General features: G+C 33.7%; 1 protein-coding gene across 1 annotated transcript in view; it reads left to right on the forward strand.

The window, feature by feature from the left end:
- LOC145259172 (uridine-cytidine kinase-like 1) overlaps positions 1–24,200 on the forward strand; it is a 186,251-nt gene that overhangs the window by 128,343 nt on the left and 33,708 nt on the right. The window contains exon 5 of the mRNA XM_080116914.1: positions 8,280–8,351. Within this exon, the coding sequence (XP_079973040.1) occupies positions 8,280–8,351 (72 nt within the window). The remainder of the gene's footprint in view (positions 1–8,279; positions 8,352–24,200) is intronic.

A 24,200-nucleotide genomic window follows, 5' to 3' on the forward strand; every position in this document is an offset into this window, starting at 1 on the left:
CATAGATTATATATATATGATGTATGCATAGATTATATATATATATATATGATGTATGAATAGATTATATATATATATATATGATGTATGAATAGATTATATATATATATATGATGTATGAATAGATTATATATATATATATATATGATGTATGAATAGATTATATATATATATATATATGATGTATGAATAGATTATATATATATATATATATGATGTATGAATAGATTATATATATATATGATGTATGAATAGATTATATATATATGATGTATGAATAGATTATATATATATATATATATGATGTATGCATAGATTATATATATATATATGATGTATGCATAGATTATATATATATATATATGATGTATGCATAGATTATATATATATATATATGATGTATGCATAGATTATATATATATATATATATATGATGTATGCATAGATTATATATATATATGATGTATGCATAGATTATATATATATATATATATGATGTATGCATAGATTATATATATATATATATATATGCATAGATTATATATATATATATATGATGTATGCATAGATTATATATATATATATGATGTATGCATAGATTATATATATATATATGATGTATGCATAGATTATATATATATATGATGTATGCATAGATTATATATATATATATATGATGTATGCATAGATTATATATATATGATGTATGCATAGATTATATATATATATGATGTATGCATAGATTATATATATATATATGATGTATGCATAGATTATATATATATATATATATATGATGTATGCATAGATTATATATATATATATATGATGTATGCATAGATTATATATATGATGTATGCATAGATTATATATATATATATGATGTATGCATAGATTATATATATATATATGATGTATGCATAGATTATATATATATATATATATATATATATATATATGATGTATGCATAGATTATATATATATATATATATATATATGATGTATGCATAGATTATATATATATATATATATATATATATGATGTATGCATAGATTATATATATATATATATATATATGATGTATGCAAAGATTATATATATATGATGTATGCAAAGATTGTATATATATATATATATATATATGATGTATGCAAAGATTATATATATATATATATATATATATATATGATGTATGCAAAGATTATATATATATATATATATATATGATGTATGCAAAGATTATATATATATATATATTTATATATGATGTATGCAAAGATTATATATATATATATTTATATATGATGTATGCAAAGATTATATATATATATATATGATTTATGCAAAGATTATATATATATATATATATATGATGTATGCAAAGATTATATATATATATATATATATGATGTATGCAAAGATTATATATATGATGTATGCAAAGATTATATATATATATATATATATATATATATGATGTATGCAAAGATTATATATATATATATGATGTATGCAAAGATTATATATATATATATGATGTATGCAAAGATTATATATATATATATATATGATGTATGCAAAGATTATATATATATATATTATGTATGCAAAGATTATATATATATATATATATGATGTATGCAAAGATTATATATATATATATGATGTATGCAAAGATTATATATATATATATGATGTATGCAAAGATTATATATATATATATTATGTATGCAAAGATTATATATATATATATATATGATGTATGCAAAGATTATATATATATATTATGTATGCAAAGATTATATATATATATATATATGATGTATGCAAAGATTATATATATATATATGATGTATGCATAGATTATATATATGATGTATGCATAGATTATATATATATATATGATGTATGCATAGATTATATATATGATGTATGCATAGATTATATATATGATGTATGCATAGATTATATATATGATGTATGCATAGATTATATATCTATATATATAAAAATGTAAAGTTTGTTCATTCTAAAAGAATAAAACCATATTTCTACATTACCAATTTATTTGAAATTTTCAGGCAACCCATTTTTAGAGTCGATGTATGTTTTTATGTTATTAAAATAAATTTACCTAATTAAAATTTAAATATTAGATAAAATAAATATATTTTTTTTAACCGTTTATGGGAATCTGTTCTGTTGATAAAACTGAACTTCCGGTTCGATTCATTTCGCACCCACGAATTGACGAAAGGTTTCATTTTCTGTTAACTCAATAAGTAAAAAAAAAAAAAAAAAAAAAAAAACTTATTTCATTTGTTTATTTTCCAAATTTTTTAATTTACACATCTTTTCTTTATTATATAAGGCCAAAAAAAAAAGTTTGTTGCTTGCTTTTGAGTTTTTTTTTTTTTTGTTTTTCTATATAAGATTACTCATGCAGAGAGTGATCCGTGCTGAAATAATGTTATTATTTAAAAAGTCATTCTTTACATGGGGAGGTAAGGATGTTTTGTACCTATTCTGTACTTTAACCTTACAATTGAATAAATAAAAAAAAAAAAAACATATCGTAAAACGTTATTTAAACGTGGAAATATGATTTAAAAAATAGCGCGGATCGTTCTCTGCATTAGCACCATTTTTATTTATTGCGGACTATTATTCTCATCTTTATTAGTTGTTGTTTCACGAATTTTCGGCCAACTATTCCTCTGGCCTTCATGAAAAGAAGTCCTTTTATAAATATTCAGTAACTTTTTCCTTTTATTATTCTTAAAGAGTAAAACTTTTCTTATTCATGAAAGGAGTTAAGCCTACGTAAATAAATAAATGTTTGTACACGTGACAAATTATAAATAAATGGTTTAGTTACTTTTTTTAAAAAATGTTTGTAAAAGTGCGAAAGGCGACGTTGTTGTACAACCATTACTACCATGCTTAATTTCTATACTTATAGGTTTTTGGAATTTTTTTTCACTGGATTATTATTGATTGGACACAATTAAACAGATTATTAAAAAAAAAAAATGTAAAAAAGAAATCATTATTTCGACATTTGAAAGTGGTGCTCACTTTTTAGTTACGTTCTGATAAATCAGTCACCCATTTTGTAAGCAATAAAAACGCGGTATATGAAAACCATACAAAGTAAAAATAATGAGTCTACCGCATTTGTAAGTCAGAAATATATTTGTTTCTCCAAGAAAAAAAAATAGAGAGAACAGGACTTTTTTTATTGTTCTCATGAAAATAAAGTTTCGAGATTTTTAATTATTATTTTTTTTTTTCACTTATTTAGTCAGTTTGTGGTTTTTTTTTTTTGTAATTGTTTTTTGAAAGGTGAGTTTTTTTTCAAAACTTTTGTTTCTTTTTAATTTTTTAAAATTATTATAAATTTCACTAACATGCTGGAGAAATGTTTAATAATTTGGTATTTTTTTAGATTCGGTCCACCTCCACAATTTTCCTTTCAATGACGACATTTATAGGTTTCCGAGTATGCTGAACACGCAAATTGCATTGAAATTTTGCGGAAATAAATAGTTGTATTATGCATTGTATTCTTCGGCGGCATTCTTTTTACGTGCACACGCGCCATAAACAAATACACACACGTAAAAAAGATGGCCGCCAAAGATTACAATGCATAATACAACTTTTTATATCTTGATAACTACTTATTTCTGCAAAATTCCGATGCGATTTTCGTATTCAGCATAGTCGAAAACCATTTCAAGTCGTCATTTAAAAGAAAATTGAGGAGGTGGACCTAATCTAAAAATTTACCAATAATTTTTAATCCCGTACGCCTCCCGATACATTGCTTCGTCAACATGCGACCATTTTATATCTCCCGAAGACACTTCCGTATTTAGAAAAAAAAAAAATAAATAAAAAGTGACCGATTTACCAGAACGTGGTAACTAAAAAGTGAGTACCCCTTTCAAATGTTGAAATGATTTTTTTTTTTTTTCAATTTTTTTTCATAATCTGGTTAGTGTTCAATCAATAATAAAATATTTCGTTATATATGAACGTGAAACGGGCCTTAAAGTAAAATAATACCGGATTTTTTTTAGCAGATTTGCCGTTTAGTTGTACAAATATCCTCAAACCAGGTAATCACTAAAAGGGATTTTTAAAAGTCGTCACCTGTATCGAGCAAAAGTTTAAAACCACTGATTATATGCCAGCCTACATCATGGTAACATATATTGAGTGAGTTCCTAACAGTATTTTCTATAGTTTTTTAGTTTAAACTCATTTTCCCAAAATTTCCCCAAACTTAACGTGTTCGATACAGTCTGCCGCCATTTGTATTTTTCAGATATACCGATAAACATTGAATGTTTTTGAACCGATTATACATTACATAAAAACACTAAAATCTTATCCAGTTAGGTAGAACACTTACTTTTCTTGCCTTTGATAACATTTATTTGTTATATATTTATTTTTTGACAACTTCTTTGTATCTGTGTTTAGTAATATAAACCCTTTTCATTTAATGTAACGTTTAGTCGGCTCGAAAAACAGTGTTTATTGGTGTATTTGAAAGCTACAAATGGTGGCGGACACTGTTGATTACTTTAAGTTAGAGAAAGTGAGTTAAAACTAAAAAAAACTATACAAAATACTGTCAGAAACCTACCGATTATGCCAGCCTATGTCATGGTAACATATGTTCGGTGAGTTTCAGACACTGTTTTGTATAGTTTTTAGTTTTCAACTTACTTTCCCAAACTTAACGTATTCAACAGAATTCGCGACCATTTCTGTTTTTTGAGCCAATTAAACATTTTACATTACATAAAAACACTAAACAATTATCCAATTAAGTAGAAACATAAATTACCTTACCTTTGTTTTCATTTATTTGTTTTTGAACGACTTTTTCGAATCTGTGTATAGTAACCCCCCTCCCCCCCACCATCAACAAAATATTAATCACTAACACACATTTTTTAAAACAACAATAAAAAAAAAAAAAGCATTTAGCGTTTCAACATTTTTGCTACGTTCGGCTTCATCCACTGATTGTTGGTCAAGTCCAAAACATGAATGATTGACAGAAACTCTCGAGGATCCAGATCAAATTCTGCAAGAGTACCATTTTTTTTCAGTTTCGCCTTCTTTTTCACTTTTTGCAGTGGATTGCTGTACTAATATAAGAAACATGCATTTTCTCTTTTATTAAATTTTTCCATTACACCAAATTGAGCCACTGCAACGCGTGGCAGGGTACAGCGTGTATATATATATATATATATATGATGTATGCATAGATTATATATATATATATATATATATATGATGTATGCATAGATTATATATGATGTATGCATAGATTATATATATATATATATATATATGATGTATGCATAGATTATATATATATATATGATGTATACATAGATTATATATGCACATATATGTATGTATGTATGTATGTATGTATTATGTATATATAGATAATATATATATATATGTATTATGTAATGCCTTTCTGTATAATAGTCTTCCTTAAATACCATAGAGAAAAGACACATACATTTTCACTTTTATGAATAGTGGTGCCCGGCAAGTATATATATTATGTATGTATAGATATTATATATATATATATATATATATTATGTATGTATAGATATTATATATATATATATATATATATTATGTATGTATAGATATTATATATATATATATTATGTATGTATAGATATTATATATATATATATTATGTATGTATAGATATTATATATATATATATTATGTATGTATAGATATTATATATATATATATATATTATGTATGTATAGATATTATATATATATATATATATTATGTATGTATAGATATTATATATATATATATATATATTATGTATGTATAGATATTATATATATATATATATATATATTATGTATGTATAGATATTATATATATATATATATATTATGTATGTATAGATATTATATATATATATATATATTATGTATGTATAGATATTATATATATATATATATATTATGTATGTATAGATATTATATATATATATATATATTATGTATGTATAGATATTATATATATATATATATATATTATGTATGTATAGATATTATATATATATATATATATATTATGTATGTATAGATATTATATATATATATATATATATTATGTATGTATAGATATTATATATATATATATATATATTATGTATGTATAGATATTATATATATATATATATATATTATGTATGTATAGATATTATATATATATATATATATATTATGTATGTATAGATATTATATATATATATATATATATTATGTATGTATAGATATTATATATATATATATATATTATGTATGTATAGATATTATATATATATATATATTATGTATGTATAGATATTATATATATATATATTATGTATGTATAGATATTATATATATATATATTATGTATGTATAGATATTATATATATATATATTATGTATGTATAGATATTATATATATATATATTATGTATGTATAGATTATATATATATATATATATATATTATGTATGTATAGATTATATATATATATATATATATATATAGATTATATATATGCATATATCTATATATCTATAAAAGTGAACGTGTCTGTCTGTCTGTGTACATTTCCCTACGCAATAACTCTGTCAATTTTTAGTCTATAGACTCGAAATTTGAAATACCGGGTACTGAGATTTGGGAAAATCGATTTGACTGGTGTCAGCCAGAAATTTGGCTGTTAAGGGGTCAAATTTCAACGATTTGACCTTTAAGAACTCTACCAAACTTCTCCGACAATTTTGGGTCTAGACACTTGAAATTTTAGATATAGGTTCCTTGAACCTGGATCTAACTTAATGAAGTGATTTGAGCCCGAAACAATAAATTTTAAGGGGTCATAATAGGGGTCAAAGTTTTAAAAAATTAACTATTTTTTTTGTTTTTTTGCTTTTTTTGCACAGCATACACCTCCAAACACCCGAGCAACGCCAGGCACCCATGCTAGTATATTATATATGTATAGATAATATATATATATATATATATATATATATATATATATATGCATATGATATTTATTATGTATGCATATATATATTATATACGTATAGATAATGATATGTATTATGTATGCATACATAATATATATGCATGTTTTTGTGCATATATTATATATTTATAGATAATGTATATATGCATATGATATGTATTATATATGCATATATATCATTTATGCATGTATAAATAGTATACATGCATATATATAAATATTATGCATTTCATATCAATAAGTATACCATTTTGTTTTTTTTTCTTTCCTGCATTTTCTTTACATGTTCCTCCTTGACAAAATAATAATAAAAGAATCTATTCGCTGGGATTTGGCAATATATACCAGTTTTGTTTGTTGTGTAAATATTTGCAATAAAAAAAAATGCACAAAAAAGTTTGTTTCACTTTTTCTGAACTAAAAAAATACTTTAACATGAAAGTTGCTGGTTAGTTTTTACAACTTACTCCAGCGAATCATAAACACCCTAACCTCCTCATATTAAAAATGGCTCTCTGATTAAACACACACCCCCCAACCTCGTAAGTCGTTCTTAACATGCAGTGGTTGGTAGGGTAGTTATTCCGAAAGCAGTTTTTAACATGGGGATGTTGAGGTGTTTATAATACGCTTTGTAAATGAAATAAGAAAATGTTTTTGTTTGAAATATCAGTTCTCGATGATAATTCTTGGCCTGAACACGTAATCCCCCAACACGGATGATTACAGAAACATGTATGCACATATGTAGCCATCAATGTTTGTATAAATAAATTTCATATACCTGCTCTGTTTGCTCATTGAGCACTTTGGCAGACACGTTTTTTTCATTGATGTACTTTTAGGAAACTAAACTCTACTGGCTAAATATATATATAATTATTTATATGTATATATATATATATATATATGTGTGTGTATGTATATGCATATATATATGTGTGTGAGTGTGTGCATATGTATATATAAATTTATATATACATATATATGTATGTATATATATATATATATATATATTTATATATGCATGTATATAGAAGATGTGTGTTATGTTAAAGTGCATTATTCATTACAAGTATATTTTAAATTATAAAAAATTCAGATCAGTTTTATATAATATTTGCGATGATAAAGAATCTCTTTAAATGTTTTTAATAAATTTGTTTTGTGTTTCAGAAAACTCTTTATGGCGCCAATGTTGTAGTTTTTGAAGGGATATTGGCGTTTGCAAATAAAAAAATTCGAGATGTAAGTCAAATTTTTTTTTCAAACGTGTTTTCTCCCAGTGTTTTATCATATTTAACCTGTCGCTATTTCTCATATTTTCCAGTACTATTGGACATTCTGAACAGTGCCCAAATGAGACCATAGTATGGTTCAAAGTGCCGAGTGAAGTACATGTCCCCACACATAAGTTCTATAGCAAACCCCCACTCTCCTCAAGGAGTTACTTCTACTTGCACAGATGCCATTGTTCAAAAGCAGCATGCATACCGCAGATTTATCCGACATAAATCCAGTACAAATAGTCAAAAGTTTATAGAAGTGAGAAGTTATTGTAGGAGGGAAATAGCCGCAGCTACCGAAAACGCATTAAAGTGCAGAAATTAGGAACTCATGATTTCTGGAACATCTATAACTAGGTACCCCAACTATCCAACAATCTTAAATTTGTTTGCATGGTAACCGAGAAGGCGAGTGTGCTTTCCCGTCGGTTTGCCTCCAACTCTACTTTGGACCCAGCAAACCTTTCCCTTCCAGATTTTATTTTGTAGACAAAAACCACGCTAGATGATCTGAAAATCCCCCTTTCTCAAGTACATCATATCATAAAAAACTTTGACATCTGAACTTGATTTCATCCTGGTTGTACTATTAAAAAAATGCTCCGCTGAGGTTGCTCCAGTTGTCTCCAAACTTTTCAACAAATGCCTTAGCAAATCTTGACTTCTGGAAAACCGCTTCTCTAGTACCAGTTTACAAGAATTCTGGTGAATAAACTGACCCATTAAATAAACTGACCCATTAAATTATCACCCCATTAACTTTCTCCCTCTATTTGCCAAAATATTTGCGTTCATAATTAATCAAGCTCTAGTCCACCACCTGACAACTGTTAAACTTCTCTCTGATTAACAGTATGTGTTTAGGCAAGTCCATGGCAACAGTACTCCATAATGGTGACTTTGTAGAGGTACAGGATACTGTCAGGCGTAAGTAACTTTGTAGCGCAGAAGAGAAAGCCCACCTAAACTTCTGACCGACCAACAATATGGATTTAGGCAAGCCTGTTCTATTGCAGATATCCAAACTGTAATCTCTGAATGTATATACTATGCACTGAATGAAACAGAGGAGGTTATGACAGTAGCCCTAGATATATCTAAGGACTTTGAAGGGTCTGGCATGATGGTCTTCTTATGAACATTAGATCCTATGATATTACTAGACTAATACTTAACATAATTAAATCCTTCTTAAGAGAAAAATCCAGGTTGTCTTTGATGGTCGTACGTCAAAACAATGTGATGTAAATGTGGGTTTACCTCAAGGGTCAATCCTTGAACGTTTATTCCTGATATTCATAAATGACCTCCCTGATAAAATTGTCTCCGTGATGGGTATATTTGCTGACTACACCATATTCTATAATGGACACGAGGGGAAAACAGATTAACATATCCAAGGCAATGGTGGAAACCCTAGTAGTGGAATGGGGACAAAAATGGATGATCACATTCAATGCTGTCAAGACTAAGCTTTCTTTTTATAACTACAAGAAACCTTCTCAACCACCAATAGCTATGACTAAAGTACTTCATTCAAACTCCTCGGCTTAATGTTCATGGGGAACATGAGTTGGAACAGATACATTGAATGCATTGCCAAGGGTGCTGCAAAGAAGATGGGCTCTCTCTACTGTGCTAGAAAGTTACATGCACTCATGTATGGAGTATTGTTGCCACATTTGAGCTGGTGCATCTGCTACTAGTCTCTCCCTCTTGGATAGGGTCCAAAAAAGAGTACCTACTATGTCCCACACTATCAGCTAAGCTTCAACCTCTGTCCCATCAATAAAATGTTGCATCCCTCTGCACGTTTTACAAGTATTTTAATGGTAGGTGCTTCAACGAACCTTCTCAACGTAAATACCTCGGACAAATCCTACAAGCAGCAAAATCCCACCCCTACACAGTAGAAATCCCTAGATGTAAGAAAGCCTTCTACTCTAATAGTTTCTTCCCTAGGACTGTTAGACTTTGGAATTCCCTTTTTGGGCTCCTGTTTCCCTGACTATACTGACATGCAAAAGTTCAAATGTAATGTAAACAGACATCTTGCTGCTCAACTCCCTACATAGTACCCCTACAAATTATATCCCAGATAGGAGCCCCCTACATCAAAGTGGCACCGTACCTTGTTTGGAGTGAAAATGCAAAAAAAAAAAAAAACTTATAGTGAAGTTGTATTTTGTACTGATTGTAACAAAACGATGCGTATCATGTAAGTAACTTCAAACTTCAAAAAGAACTCCAATGCTCATGCAACACTGTAACACCAAAATTATCAACTCCAATGCTCATGCAACACTGTAACACCAAAATTATCAACTCCAATGCTCATGCAACACTGTAACACCAAAATTATCAACTCCAATGCTTTCTCTCAGCTGTCAAAAATCTCATTTGCTTTTAATTCGTTGTTTTTAAAGTTTGTGGTTCTCTATGCATACAAATTAGTTCCAACTATGAAATCCTGCAATTATGAGAACGAGTTCTTTTCTCTTGGGGAGTTCTTTTTCACTTCTAGAAACATTTGAGATTTTCTCTTTGTAAGCAAAAAGAAAATTTTTTAAGAATTCATGTTTCTTTTTGATTCTGTCCCCGGGGTTTTTTTTTTTTGTTTTGTTTTGTTTTTTATGGTAATTTCCTAACCTCAATTTCTATCTGTTGAGCACAGATAGAAATTAGTTAGCTGGCTTTATCATTTTTTATTCTTTTAATTCATTGTTTAATAAATTTGGTCTATATATAGCCATTATAAAATTTTGTACCCCCCAAAATATATATATATTTATATATTTACATACATGCATACACACACGTATGACATGACTGTTTAGAGGAGCGATATTGCTCCCCATTGGGAGATTAAAATCCCCTAAAACTCTGAGTAAAGCTGGGTAAATATGTTGAGATTGTCCGTTAAACGTTGATTGAATCCTGGACAGTGGTAGGTGACCTATAAAAAGGACAAATTTATTGCACTTTGTAAAAATAGATATTTATTGTTTTAAAAAATGAAATATCAGAATGATGCTAAATGAAATTGTGCATTCGTTTGGCCTGAGGAACACCTGCTCAGACATTCTGACTTTCTGAGTGATGGGATTGACCTGGGAGGGGGGGGGGGAGAAATTTAGTTTTGGTCCCAGACTCGCAGGTTATAGACAACCTGTTGAAATGCATACAAGCAAAAGAGTTGAGTTTGACGTGTTGGATTCTGGTTGGTCGGGTGGATTGCCCTGACCAACCTTGTTACTTTAGTATTCAAGCAAATACCCAGGCCAAATTTAGCAGATTGAAGCCAAATCTCGAGAAAAACACACACTCCAAGAATGCCACAAACCCCACTCCATCCATCCTGACTGCTATCGTAAAGAACAAAGAATAAGATTTTGGAGACTCTTGATGTTTTTGGTGTAATCAACCTGAACGATGTACACATGGTAAAAACTTGTAATTTTTGTGAAATTAACGTTTTCATACTTAGAACTCGCTCAGTCTGTTTTCCTTTTCTGGCGTGCATGCAAAGCTAATTGATTTTCAGCAGAATCGACATGAAACCTGAGATGTTGAAAATTTATGTGGAATCCTCTTGGACAAAGATAGACAATCAACGGCCAGACCAGTTCAGCGGGGTCCAAAGTCATTTGCTGACCTGGGCGAGAGGGCTACACACGCACACAAGTTTTGTCATCACTATGACTCCTCAGTGTTGCTAGAACTAGAGATATTTGAAACCCAGATCTTAGTGACTATGTTCCATGCTCTCTCTGAGCTACAAACCTCCTAATGAGCATGGGAGAAATTGTATCAAAAAAATTTTCTATAAAAATTTTTTATTGAAAATATTCAATTATTTTAAAAAAAGTATTGCCTCAATTTTAAGTGGGAATCATTATTTCCTACACCAGAGTACTCAATTTATATGAGAGCATATATTATAATATATATATATATATATATATATATATATATATATAGCATCCAGGGTGCCTAAAGAAATGTTAAATACTATTTTTTTTTTTTAGATTCATTTTAAGAAATGTATACATGCTCGTTTATTTGTTTTTTTTTGTTTGTTTTTTTTCTTTGGTTTTGTTTTATTTGTATTTATGTATCATCTTTATTTGTTTTTCTGTTTTTTGGGTTTTGTTTTATTTGTATTTATGTATCGTCTTTATTTGTTTTTCTGTTTTTTGGGTTTTGTTTTATTTGTCTTTATGTATCATCTTTATTTGTTTTTCTTTTTTGTTTTTCTTTTTTTGGTTTTTTTGCCAACCTTATCTTAACTAAAGCTGAAATTCGTTATCCCCCCCCCTCCTTATAGGCAAAATACTGTTTCATTCTTATATTCCAAGTAAACTAGTGGGAAAAAAGCCTTTGCAAAACAAATCCCAGAAGTTTCAGAAATCTGGACTTATTTTTTTTTTTCCACACTAGAAGATACGCCTTATTAAGTAATATACTTAATATCTACAATTACTATAAACTCCCTTGTATTGAATATGTGGCTTCCTTGCTATCTATAACAAACCACGGAATATAGTTTGCCTTACTTTCAATTATATATGCACCTGAAATATACAGTGATTTTAGATACAACACTATGACTTTCTGAATAGATACACAATGCCTTGTGCCTGACCTAATTGACTGTCGTTAACTACGAATTCCAACACGCCACGTAGTCTTATTATGGTAGAAACACCACTCTCTTGCGTGCTACGTATATCCAATATATTCATTTCCTCCAAGACGACTGCCATTGTCTGATTGGCATGTTAAATAAATAAAAAAGAAAAAAATAATTTTTTTCTCTATAACTAAATTTTACTTGACTATAAATTCTAAAAATTAATTCTACTGTATTCTGTAAGTTAATTCTCTCCTAAAAACTAAGTCTACCCTACTCCCCAAGCTGCTACTAACACTCATACATTACACACGCTTCATATACTATTTTTTTTTATTTTTTTTTTTATTACATTTTCACCCCAAACAAGGCACATTGCCACTTTGGTGTAGGGGGCTACTATCAGGGGAAACATCTACTGGGGTACTATGTAGGGATTAGGGCAGCGAGATGTTGGTTCACGTTGCACTTGAACTTATGCATGTCAGTACAGTTGGGGAAGCAGTGACCTGGAATGGAATTCCAAAGTCTAGCAGTTCTGGGGAAGAAACTACTGGAGTAGAAAGATCTTTTACATCTAGGGATCTCTACAGTGTGGGGGTGGGATTTTGCAGCTTGTCGGGTCTGTCGAGGGTGTTCACGTCGTGGGGGCACAAGTGCTTGCAGTTCTTCAGAGCATTCACCATTATAATACTTGTAGAACAGGCAGAGGGATGCAACGTTTCGACGATGGGACAGAGGCTGAAGTTTAGATGCCAGTTTAGGGCCTATCAGATTTGCGACTCTCTTTTGAACCCTGTCAAGGAGCGAGAGACTAGTAGCCGATGCACCGGCCCAAATATGACAGCAATACTCCATACATGGGCGAATAGTGGCCTTATAGAGGTACAGGATACTTTCGGGTGTTAGAAGTTTTCTAGCACGGTAGAGAGAGCCCACCTTCCTCGCAGCGGCCCTGGCAATGCCCTCGATGTAATTGTTCCAGCTCATGTTTCCTGTGAACGTTAGGCCAAGGAGCTTGAAAGACGTACTCTCAGCTAAAGAGTTGTTGGCCATTGCTATAGGTGGTAGAGAAGGTTTCTTGTAATTATTGAATGAAACCAGTTTTGTCTTGGTGGCATTGAACGTTACCATCCATTTTTGTCCCCATTCCACTACTGATTTGAGGTCATCCTCTAGTGTTTCTGCCATTACTTTAGATATATGTTCATTTGTTTTCCTGTCGTGCCTGCTATAGAGTGTGGTGTCATCAGCATATATACCCATCTCAGAGGCAATTTTGTCGGGGAGGTAATTTATGAATATCAGGAACAGCAGAGGACCAAGGATAGATCCCTGGGGCACTCCGGCATTTATATTATATTGTTTAGACGTACGACCGTCGAGGACAACCTGGATTTTTCTCTTATCTAAGAAGGATTTAATTATGTTAAGTATTCTACCAGTGATACCGTAAGATCTAATCTTCCTGAGGAGATCCTCATGCCATACCCTGTCAAAAGCCTTAGATATATCTAGAGCTACCGCTCTGCCCTCTCCCGCTTTGTCCAGTGAATGGTATATGCATTCAGAGATTACAGTGAGGATGTCTGCCGTGGAACGGGCTTGTCTAAATCCATATTGATGATCGATCAGAAGTTTAGCATCTGTAAGGTGCTGGACTAGAGCATGGTTAATTAAGGTCTCAAATATTTTGGCAAAAAGTGGGAGGAGGCTAATAGGGCGATAATTTAATGGGTCAGTTCTTTCGCCAGAATTCTTGAATACTGGTACCACAGAAGCAGTTTTCCAACAGCTCGGAAAGCAAGATTCATTAAGGCATTTGTTGTAGAGTTTGGAGAGAACTGGAGCTACTTCGGCTGAGCACTTTTTTAATAGCACAGCTGGGATGAGGTCGGGTCCACATGCTTTGGAAGTGTCAAGGTTTTTTATGATAGCATGCACCTGAGCAGGGGTGATTTCCAGATCGTCTAGCTTGGCGTCTGTCCGCATAGGAAAGTCAGGTAGGGGGTGGTTTAGAGGGTCCAGTGTAGAGTTGGAGGCAAACCGACTGGCAAGCATGTTAGCCTTCTCGGTTGCTGAGCAAAGAACCTCGTGATTGTTGGTTAGTGGGGGAATTGTTGATTGCCCATTATTTACTACACTGTTGTAGATTTTCCAGAAGTCACGAGTTCCTAATTTTTGTGCTTCGATGCGTTTTTTAGTGGTTTCCGTAAATTCCCTCTTAGCTGTCGCTATTTCTTTCTTAACGTTACTTCTAGCTTCTATGTACTTCTGTCTGTTTGAACTGGACTTATGTCGGTTAAACCTGCGGAATGCATGCTGCCTTTGAGCAATGGCAGTTGCGCAAGTCGGAGTAAACCATTGGGGAGAGTGGGGCTTGCTATAGAATTTCCGCATGGGAACATGCGCTTCGATTGCAGTTTTGAACCATTCAGTGGTCTCAGTTGCACACTGTTCAGCAGGAAGAGAAAAAATATTTCCCCATGGGGCGTCTCTGATAAGATCTCTGATAGCTTCCCAGTCAGCCTTTTTATAATATCTCGTTGTTTTGAGCACTGGCTCTTCAGTTTTGGGTCTAGAGTTTAGGGCGATTTCAACCATTATTACCGCATGATCAGCGTTCCCAAGTGGGCTGTCGGCTTTCGTTACACAATCATCAGGAACTGCGGTCAAAAACAGATCTAATAGTGATGCGTGTTGTTCTTCCTGATCAGGGAAGCGGGTTGGAAAAGTAACAATTTGCGATAGGGAGTGAGATACAGAGAAGCTATGAGTTGCGCTGCCTGCTGCATCTGTATAAGTAGAGAATCCAAGCCAGTTTTTGTGATGGACATTAAAGTCACCAAATACATGTACTTGGGCGCTAGTGTTGAAGGAGAGTGCTGTGTCTATGCTGTCAGATACTTTGTTTATTATGGTGCAGTCTTGGGTCGAGGGAGAGCGGTAGAGAAAGTAAAAGTAGCTAATGTTGTGTTGCATGATTAGTCTAAAGCACATAAAGGCTTGATCATCCGTTTCTAGGTTTGTTTCTCTAGTCAAGGGAAGGGTATTACGAATGTAAACTCCAAGTCCGTGCATATGTCTGTCAGAGTCCTTACGGCAGAGTGGGAGATATCCAGGCATGTTAAAGTAGTTAGAGGGGATGGAGGAGTGTAGGTTAGTCTCACTTAGTGCTAAGATATCCGGAGTATTTGTTAGGAGAAATGCTTCAACATCAGCTAAATTAGTTCTAAGCCCACGGATATTTGTGAATGCAAGCCTCAAGGGAGGAGGCAAGTTGGATTTGTTTGACCCTAAGCCTGGTTTAAGCTTATTTTTAGATTGTACTGTCATCATGTTTTTTAACGAGTTTCAGTTGGGTTAGGGGAAGCCGAACAGGAGGTTATGCAGAATATCACACATGCATCACAAATAGACCATCAGCTGACCCTCCATCAACTAGGACTGTGGCCTCAGGAAAGCCCACCGGGGATGAGTGCAGGGTCCCTTTCCATGCGCGCCATGGCACTGCAAACATCCCGATATTATTCAACTGTTGATGGAGCAGCCGCTCTAAGCGCTACCAAAGAGTTAGGGCTCCTGTACTACCAGTCGGAAACAGCAGCCAGTAACTGTCAATCCGGTACCCTCAACCCATCAGAGGAAGGTCAACCCAATCTAATTGCTCAGGCATATGTGGTACTCAAGCATTCTCAAGTGCCCAGCTTTAGGGGTGGGGTGTGTCGGGAGTGGGGAAACGGCGTTCATTGCCCTAGACAAGAAACAAGATCTACCAATGGGTGTTTCTGTCGAATCACTGTGATAGTATCTCTGCGCCTGACTAATAGGCAAAGAAGGAGTATGGAAACCGGGCGATAGGCAGGACCTATCTACTCCTTAAGCAATTTAGGTATTGCAAACCGGTAATTTGTTTGAGTCACCAGCTCTAGGAAGGCTGTCATCCAAGACTGAAGAGGCCTCCCTCCTCTTTGGTTTAGTTTCAGAGTTTTCCTTCTCCTAGACGGATGATCTGGAAAGATCTACTGGGTCCGTCACCACTGAGAGGGTTTGCTCCGCGCCTGGGTTCTAATCCAGGTATTTCTGCGACCCCGCGTGGTTAGATAATGTTATTGGGTTAGTTTGTAGAGGTTATATCTGCTAAATAGTTACACTCCTCAAAGTGGATTAGGGATATTGTTATTTCATTGTTACTGGATAAAGGGGTTGAGTAGAGCTCATGCAGTGTAAGCAACTATGATTGTAAGGAGGCTTGTTAGGAGATAGTGTGGTTTTAGGCTTTCACTTTTGTTTATATATATTTTTTATCATTTTTTTTCCTTTTTTATTTTTATTTATACTAACACTCATACATTACACACGCTTCATATACTAACACTCATACATTACACACGCTTCATATACTAACACTCATACATTACACACGCTTCATATACTAACACTCATACATTACACACGCTTCATATACTAACACTCATACATTACACACGCTTCATATACTAACACTCATACATTACACACGCTTCATATACTAACACTCATACATTACACACGCTTCATATACTAACACTCATACATTACACACGCTTCATATACTAACACTCATACATTACACACGCTTCATATACTAACACTCATACATTACACACGCTTCATATACTAACACTCATACATTACACACGCTTCATATACTAACACTCATACATTACACACGCTTCATATACTAACACTCATACATTACACACGCTTCATATAAAGTCATTCTGTAGTGCGTTATCCTATTCCTAAGCCAACATACAAATTTTTTTTTTTAATTTAAAAAAAAAAGTTTTTTTAATTTAAAAAAAAAATTTTTTTTCTAAATTTAAAAGAAAAATATTAAACTATATCTTAACTCTTTCCAACTAACCTGTTGCAAATATAGCTGTTTCCACTGCATGAACTTTTACTCACCCCCTCCTCCAGTAACAATGAAATAGCAATGTCCCTTAATCACTTTGAGGAGTGTAATTTGTCAGTAGATACATAATATTTACATACTAACCCAGTAACATTAACTACCCATGCAGGGTCGCAGAAATACCTGGATTAAGACCCAGGTGCGGGGTAAACCCTCCCGGTGCTGATGGACCCGTAGATCTTTCCAGGTCATCCGTCTAGGAGAAGGAAAACTCTGAAGCTAAACCTAAGGGGAAGGAGGCCCCTCTATTCTTGGATGACATCCTTCCTAGAGCTGGTGACTCGAACAAATTACCGGTCTGCAAACCTAAACTGCTTAATGAGTAGATAGGCTTCCATACTCTTTCTTTGCCTATTAGCTAGTTGTAGAGGTCGAAGCACAGGGATTCAACAGAAGCACTCAGTGGTCAATCTTGTTTCCGAACTAGGGCAATGAATGCCTTTTTTCACCTCTCCTGACACATCCCATTCTCCTCTAAACTGGGCACTTGGGAGTGTTTGAAGACTATAATGCCAGTACAAGTAGATTGGATTGACCATCGTGTGATGGGTTGAGGGTATCGGGTTGACAGTTCTTGGCTGCTGTTCCCGACTGGTAGTACAGGTGGCCTAACTCTTTGGTAGTGCTTAGAGCGGCTGCTCCATCAATAGTTGAATAATATTGAGATGTTTGTAGTGCCATGTCATGCATGGAAAGGGACCCCTGCACTCATCCCCGGTGGGCTTTCCTGAGGCCACAGTCTTAGTAGATGGAAGGTTAGCTGATGGTCTACTTGTGTTGCATGCTTGGTGTTCTGCAAAACCACTTGCTCAGCACCCCTTACCTAAACTGAAACTCTTAAAAAGAAAAAAAAAATAACAGTACAATCTAAAATTACGCTTAAACCAGGACAAAACTCAAAGAAAAGAAAATTGCCTCCTCCCTTGAGGCTTGCATTTACGAACATCCGTGGGCTTAGAACTAATTTAAATGATGTTGAAGCATTTCTCCTAACAAACACCCCGGATATCTTAGCACTAAGTGAGACTAACCTACACTCCTTCATCCCCTCTAGCTACTTTAACATGCCCGGATATCTCCCACTCTGCTGTAAGGATAATAGACAGACTTGGAGTCTATATTCAAAACACCCTCCCCCTGACTAGAGAAAGAAAACTAGAATTGGACAATCAAGCCTTTATGTGTTTTAGACTTATGCAACATAATATTAGTTACTTTTATTTTTTCTACCGCTCTCCCTCGTCCCAGAACTGTACCTTAATAAACAAAGTCTCTGACGGCATAGATACAGCACTTTCCCTCGACACTAGCGCACAAGTTCATGTATTTGGTGACTTCAATGTCCACCACAGTAACTGGCTTGGATTCTCTAATTACACAGACACAGCTGGTACCATAACACATAGCTTCTCTATATCTCATTCCCTATCACAGATGGTTACGTCTCCGACCCATTTCCCTGACCAGCAAGAACAACACGCATCACTTTTAGATCTGTTTCTGACCACAGTTCCTGATGATTGTGTTACGAACGCCCACAGCCCACTTGGGAATGCTGATCATGTAGTGATAATAGTAGAAATCATTCTAAACTCTAAAGCCAAAACTGAAGAACCATTGTTCAAAACAACGAGATATTATAAAAAGGCTGGCTTGGAAGCCATCAGGGATCTCATTAGAGACGCCCCATGGCGAAATATCTTTTCACTTCCTGCTGAACAGTGCGCAAATGAGACCATTGAATGGTTCAAAATAGCAATTGAAGCACATGTCTCCACGCGGAAATTTTATAGCAAGCCCCACTCTCCCCAATGGTTTACTTCCACATGTGCAGCTGCCATTGCGCAAAGGCAGCACGCATACCACAGATTTAACCGACATAAATCCAGCTCAGACAGAAGTATATAGAAGCCAGAAGTAACTGTAAGAAAGAAATAGCGACAGCTAAGAGAGAATTTACTGAAACCACCAAAAAATGCATCGAAGCACAGAAATTAGGAACCCGTGATTTCTGGAAAATCTACAACAGTGTAGTAAATAATGGGCAATTAACTATTCCCCCACTATCTAACAATCATGAAGTTGTTTGCTCAGCAACCGAGAAGGCTAACATGCTCGCCAGTCAGTTTGCCTCCAACTCTACACTAGACTCTGCTAACCACCCTATCCCAGACTTTCCTTTGCGGACAGACACCACACTTGACGATCTGAAAATCACCCCTTCTCAGGTGCATGCTATCATAAAAATTCTTGACACTGCAAAAGCATGTGGACCTGATCTCATCCCAGCTGTGTTATTAAAAAAGTGCTCAGCCGAAGTAGCTCCAGTTCTCTCCAAACTCTACAACAAATGCCTTAATGAATCTTGCTTTCCGAGCTGTTGGAAAACTGACCCAGTAAATTACCGCCCCATTAGCTTCCTCCCACTTTTTGCCAAAATATTTGAGTCCATAATTAACCAAGCTTTAGTCCATCACCTTACAGATGTTAAACTTCTGACCGACCAACAATATGGATTTAGGCAAGCCCGTTCTACAGCAGACATTCTAACTGTAATCTCTGAGCATATATACCATTCACTTGACAAAGCAGGGGAGGGTAGAGCGGTAGCTCTAGATATATCTAAGGCTTTTGACAGGGTATGGCATGAAGGTCTTCTCAGGAAAATCAGATCATATGGTATCACTGGAAGAATACTTAACATAATTAAATCCTTCTTAGATAAGAGAAAAATCCAGGTTGTCCTCGATGGCCGTACATCTAAACAATATGATATAAATGCAGGAGTACCTCAGGGGTCTATCCTTGGACCTCTATTATTCCTAATATTCATAAATTACCTTCCTGACAAAATTGTCTGTGAGATGAGTATATATGCTGATGACACCACACTCAATAACAGACAACACAGGAAAAAAAATGAACACGTATCTAAAGAAATGGCAGAAACACTAGAGGATGACCTCCAATCTGTAGTGGAATGGAGACAAAATTGGATGGTCACATTCAATGCTGCCAAGACTAAACTTGTTTCCTTCAATAACTACAAGAAACCTTCTCTACCTCCAATAGCAATGGCCAAAGACTCTTTATCTGAAAGCACATCTTTTAAACTCCTTGGCCTAACGTTCACAGGAAACCTGAGTTGGAACAATTATATTGAGAGCCAAGACCACTGCGAAAAAAATAGGTTCTCTGTACCGTGCTAGAAAGCTACTAACGCCTGAAAGTATCATGTACCTCTATAAGGCCACCATTCGCCCATATTCGTCATATTTGGGGCCGGTGCATCTGCTACTAGTCTCTCACTCCTAGACAAGGTTCAAAAGAGAGTCGCCAACCTAATAGGTCCTGAACTGTCATCCAAACTTCAGCCTCTGTCCCATCGACACAATGTAGCATCCCTCTGCCTGTTCTACAAGTATTTTAACGGTGAATGTTCCAACGAACTGCAAGTACTTGTACCTCCTCTATGTAAATACCCCCGGCAAACCCGACAAGCAGTACAATCCCACCTCTTCACAGTTGAGATCCCTAGATGTAAGAGAGCCTTCTACTCTGGTAGTTTCTTCCCAGAACCGCTAGACTTTGGAACTCACTGCCAGGTTCCTGCTTCCTCAACTGTACTAACATGCAGAAGTTCAAGTGTAACATGAACCGACATCTTGCAGCCCAACTCCCCACCTAGTACCCCTGTAACCTGTGTCCCTAATAGTAGCCCCCTACATCAAAGTGGCAATGTGCCTTGTTTGGTGTGAAAATGTAATAAAAAAAAAAAAAGTGTGATATAATGATAATGCTTATTAATTTATATAGATCAGATTGATTTACACAAAGACATAGAGCTTATAAATATATTTATTTAAAGATTTATATCATTTTGCAATTAATAGCCAAGGAAAGTCCTCGGATTTACAATTATGAAAAACAATCTGAATAGTGAGCAAAAATCCTGTTTACCAATTAAAAAAAAAACAAATGTCATAATTGACAGAACAAGAGTGTAACAGAAAATTGGGTTCACTACGTGAAGGGAATGAGTTCCGAAAAAAAATAGCAGAATCAAAAAAATGTTAATCTTTGTCTAAAGTTGCTTTTTAAGGAGGCTGAATTTTCCTCACATAAAAACGAACTTTGTTTCTAACTCTGCCTTTGTAAAGTGCCAAACAGGTGCAATATTTACACTTTTTTGATTTTAGATTAGGACCAACGTGTAGGATCTTTTCTGTCTTTGGATAGAAGACAAATCCTTCTTGACTGGGGCAATTTTAATTTTTGTATCTTAATCCAGAGTGTCTTGTAAGGGACTGAATTTTCCTTTCACTAATAACCCACCATGTGTCTAACCTTGCCCTTGTGGAGAAGCAAATAAAGACAATCATCAAAAATTGAGTTGTAGTCACAATGTATGGCACAGTTAGAGTTATAGCTGCTTCAGGCTGCTCATGAGAACAGATTATAACTTGTGGTTTTTGGATCGATAACTTGGTATCTGACTGAACAAGCATTTTCAAAAACAAAATAATGAAAGTGATTATTGAATATGTATCTATGAATTTTAAAAGATAATCAATTGCTTTTGTCATGCAAGTAGATATGATTAAGCAAAAATCAATATGAGACAATAGCATTTATGTTCAATAACCAAGCTAAGTCAATGAAAAAAAAACCTGAAATGTAGGTGCAGCTCTTGAACTGAACTGAAAATACACTGGTAACATAATCATTTGGTTTCAAGAAATAGTTAAAGGTATGATAGAAACCTCAGAAAATGAATGCATGATTAAGGGCAGAGTTGTGCAAGTGGCATTCACTCTAGTCAGGTTGAACTGGATTCCTCTTAAGGAGCAAATGTCAAGGGAATATTAAATTCACAAACAGTCCCCAGTTGCATGTATACACCAGTCAGAGAAGATGACAATGTTCAGTTTTTGCAGTTTTTGCAAGATGTTGACGTCCTACATACAGCGACTGGTATTCCCAAATAGTCAACCATCTTATACTGGCCAGGCTCGACGTTGTTTAATTTTAGTGATCTGATAAGAACCAGTGTGTCAACATGATTACTAAGGGCAGAGTGTTGTTTGTACACAATGCCTTTAATAAGTTTCCAGACTTTTTGTAAAGGCATTTAAAATTTTCGTGGACTCTTGAAAATTCAATATCTTATCTTGATGACTGACCAATTTTTATGATTTCAGGTTCAAACGAACAACTACAGCAGGAAAAACTGAATTTCAAAAATGCAATCTGGACATGAGGATACTTTAGAAGAATGATGATCAAATAAAATTCCATTTTAAACTTGGAAAAAAATGTCAGAGAAACATATGGAACACTTCAGACTGCTTTTAGACCATCTTGCATGAATTGAGCATCAGTTTTTGGAATGTAAAAGATTCAAGGCAGGAAGTCTGTGAGGAATGATGAGAGGAGTAAGGAAGTCAGAACACCAGAGTTGATTGGCCAAATAAAGAATTTAGTGGATAAAGACTGCCATGGGGGGGGGGTACAAAGAAGTCTCATAAAGGCCCAGAGGCTACTCGAAGATAGAACTGTCACTAATATCATAGTAATCGTTAGTAGTGGAAATTTGGTAAATTGGATTACTTAAGAGAATAATAAGTGCCCAGTTTGATGTCAGTGTGGGAACTGTATGCACAATTATTCACAAGGAACTGAAGATGTGCACAAAGTTTGTTCCAAGGCTGTTCAGAGAAGATCAGAAAGAAAGACTTTGTCATAGACATCAAAACAGTTCCTGACCCTCTCTCTAGTCCAGACCTTGCTTCCTGTGTAAGCTCAAGGAAAACCTTAGAGGTTGTCATTATGAGACAATTGAGGAGATGAAAGCGGCTGTGACAAGGGTTAGGGTCATTGACATGCTCACATAAGAGGACTTCCATGGGGCTTTCCAGAAGTTGTTGGAATGGTACAACAAGTGCATTGCAGCCGGAGGAGATTACTTTGAAGGGGACTAGAGTTTCATGTGTGTAGTGTCAATAAAAGTGCCCATACGAAGAAAGTCTGGAAACTTATTGAAGGCACCTTGTACTTAGATATCTTCTTGTACCAAGGATAGTACTTCTCTTAGGATATCTCTTACTCATCGAGTCGGCAGAAAGTCCTGCTTATAAGATTAGCCTCTGCTTGCTGATCCTGTAAGATTTCTGAGCATTTCAATGAATATTTTATGAGAGAAGCAAGATGTCTCATTG

Source organism: Euprymna scolopes, chromosome 34 (genome assembly GCF_053919585.1).
Source record: "Euprymna scolopes isolate OS-2025 chromosome 34, ASM5391958v1, whole genome shotgun sequence".
NCBI classification, from domain to species: Eukaryota; Metazoa; Mollusca; class Cephalopoda; order Sepiida; family Sepiolidae; genus Euprymna; species Euprymna scolopes.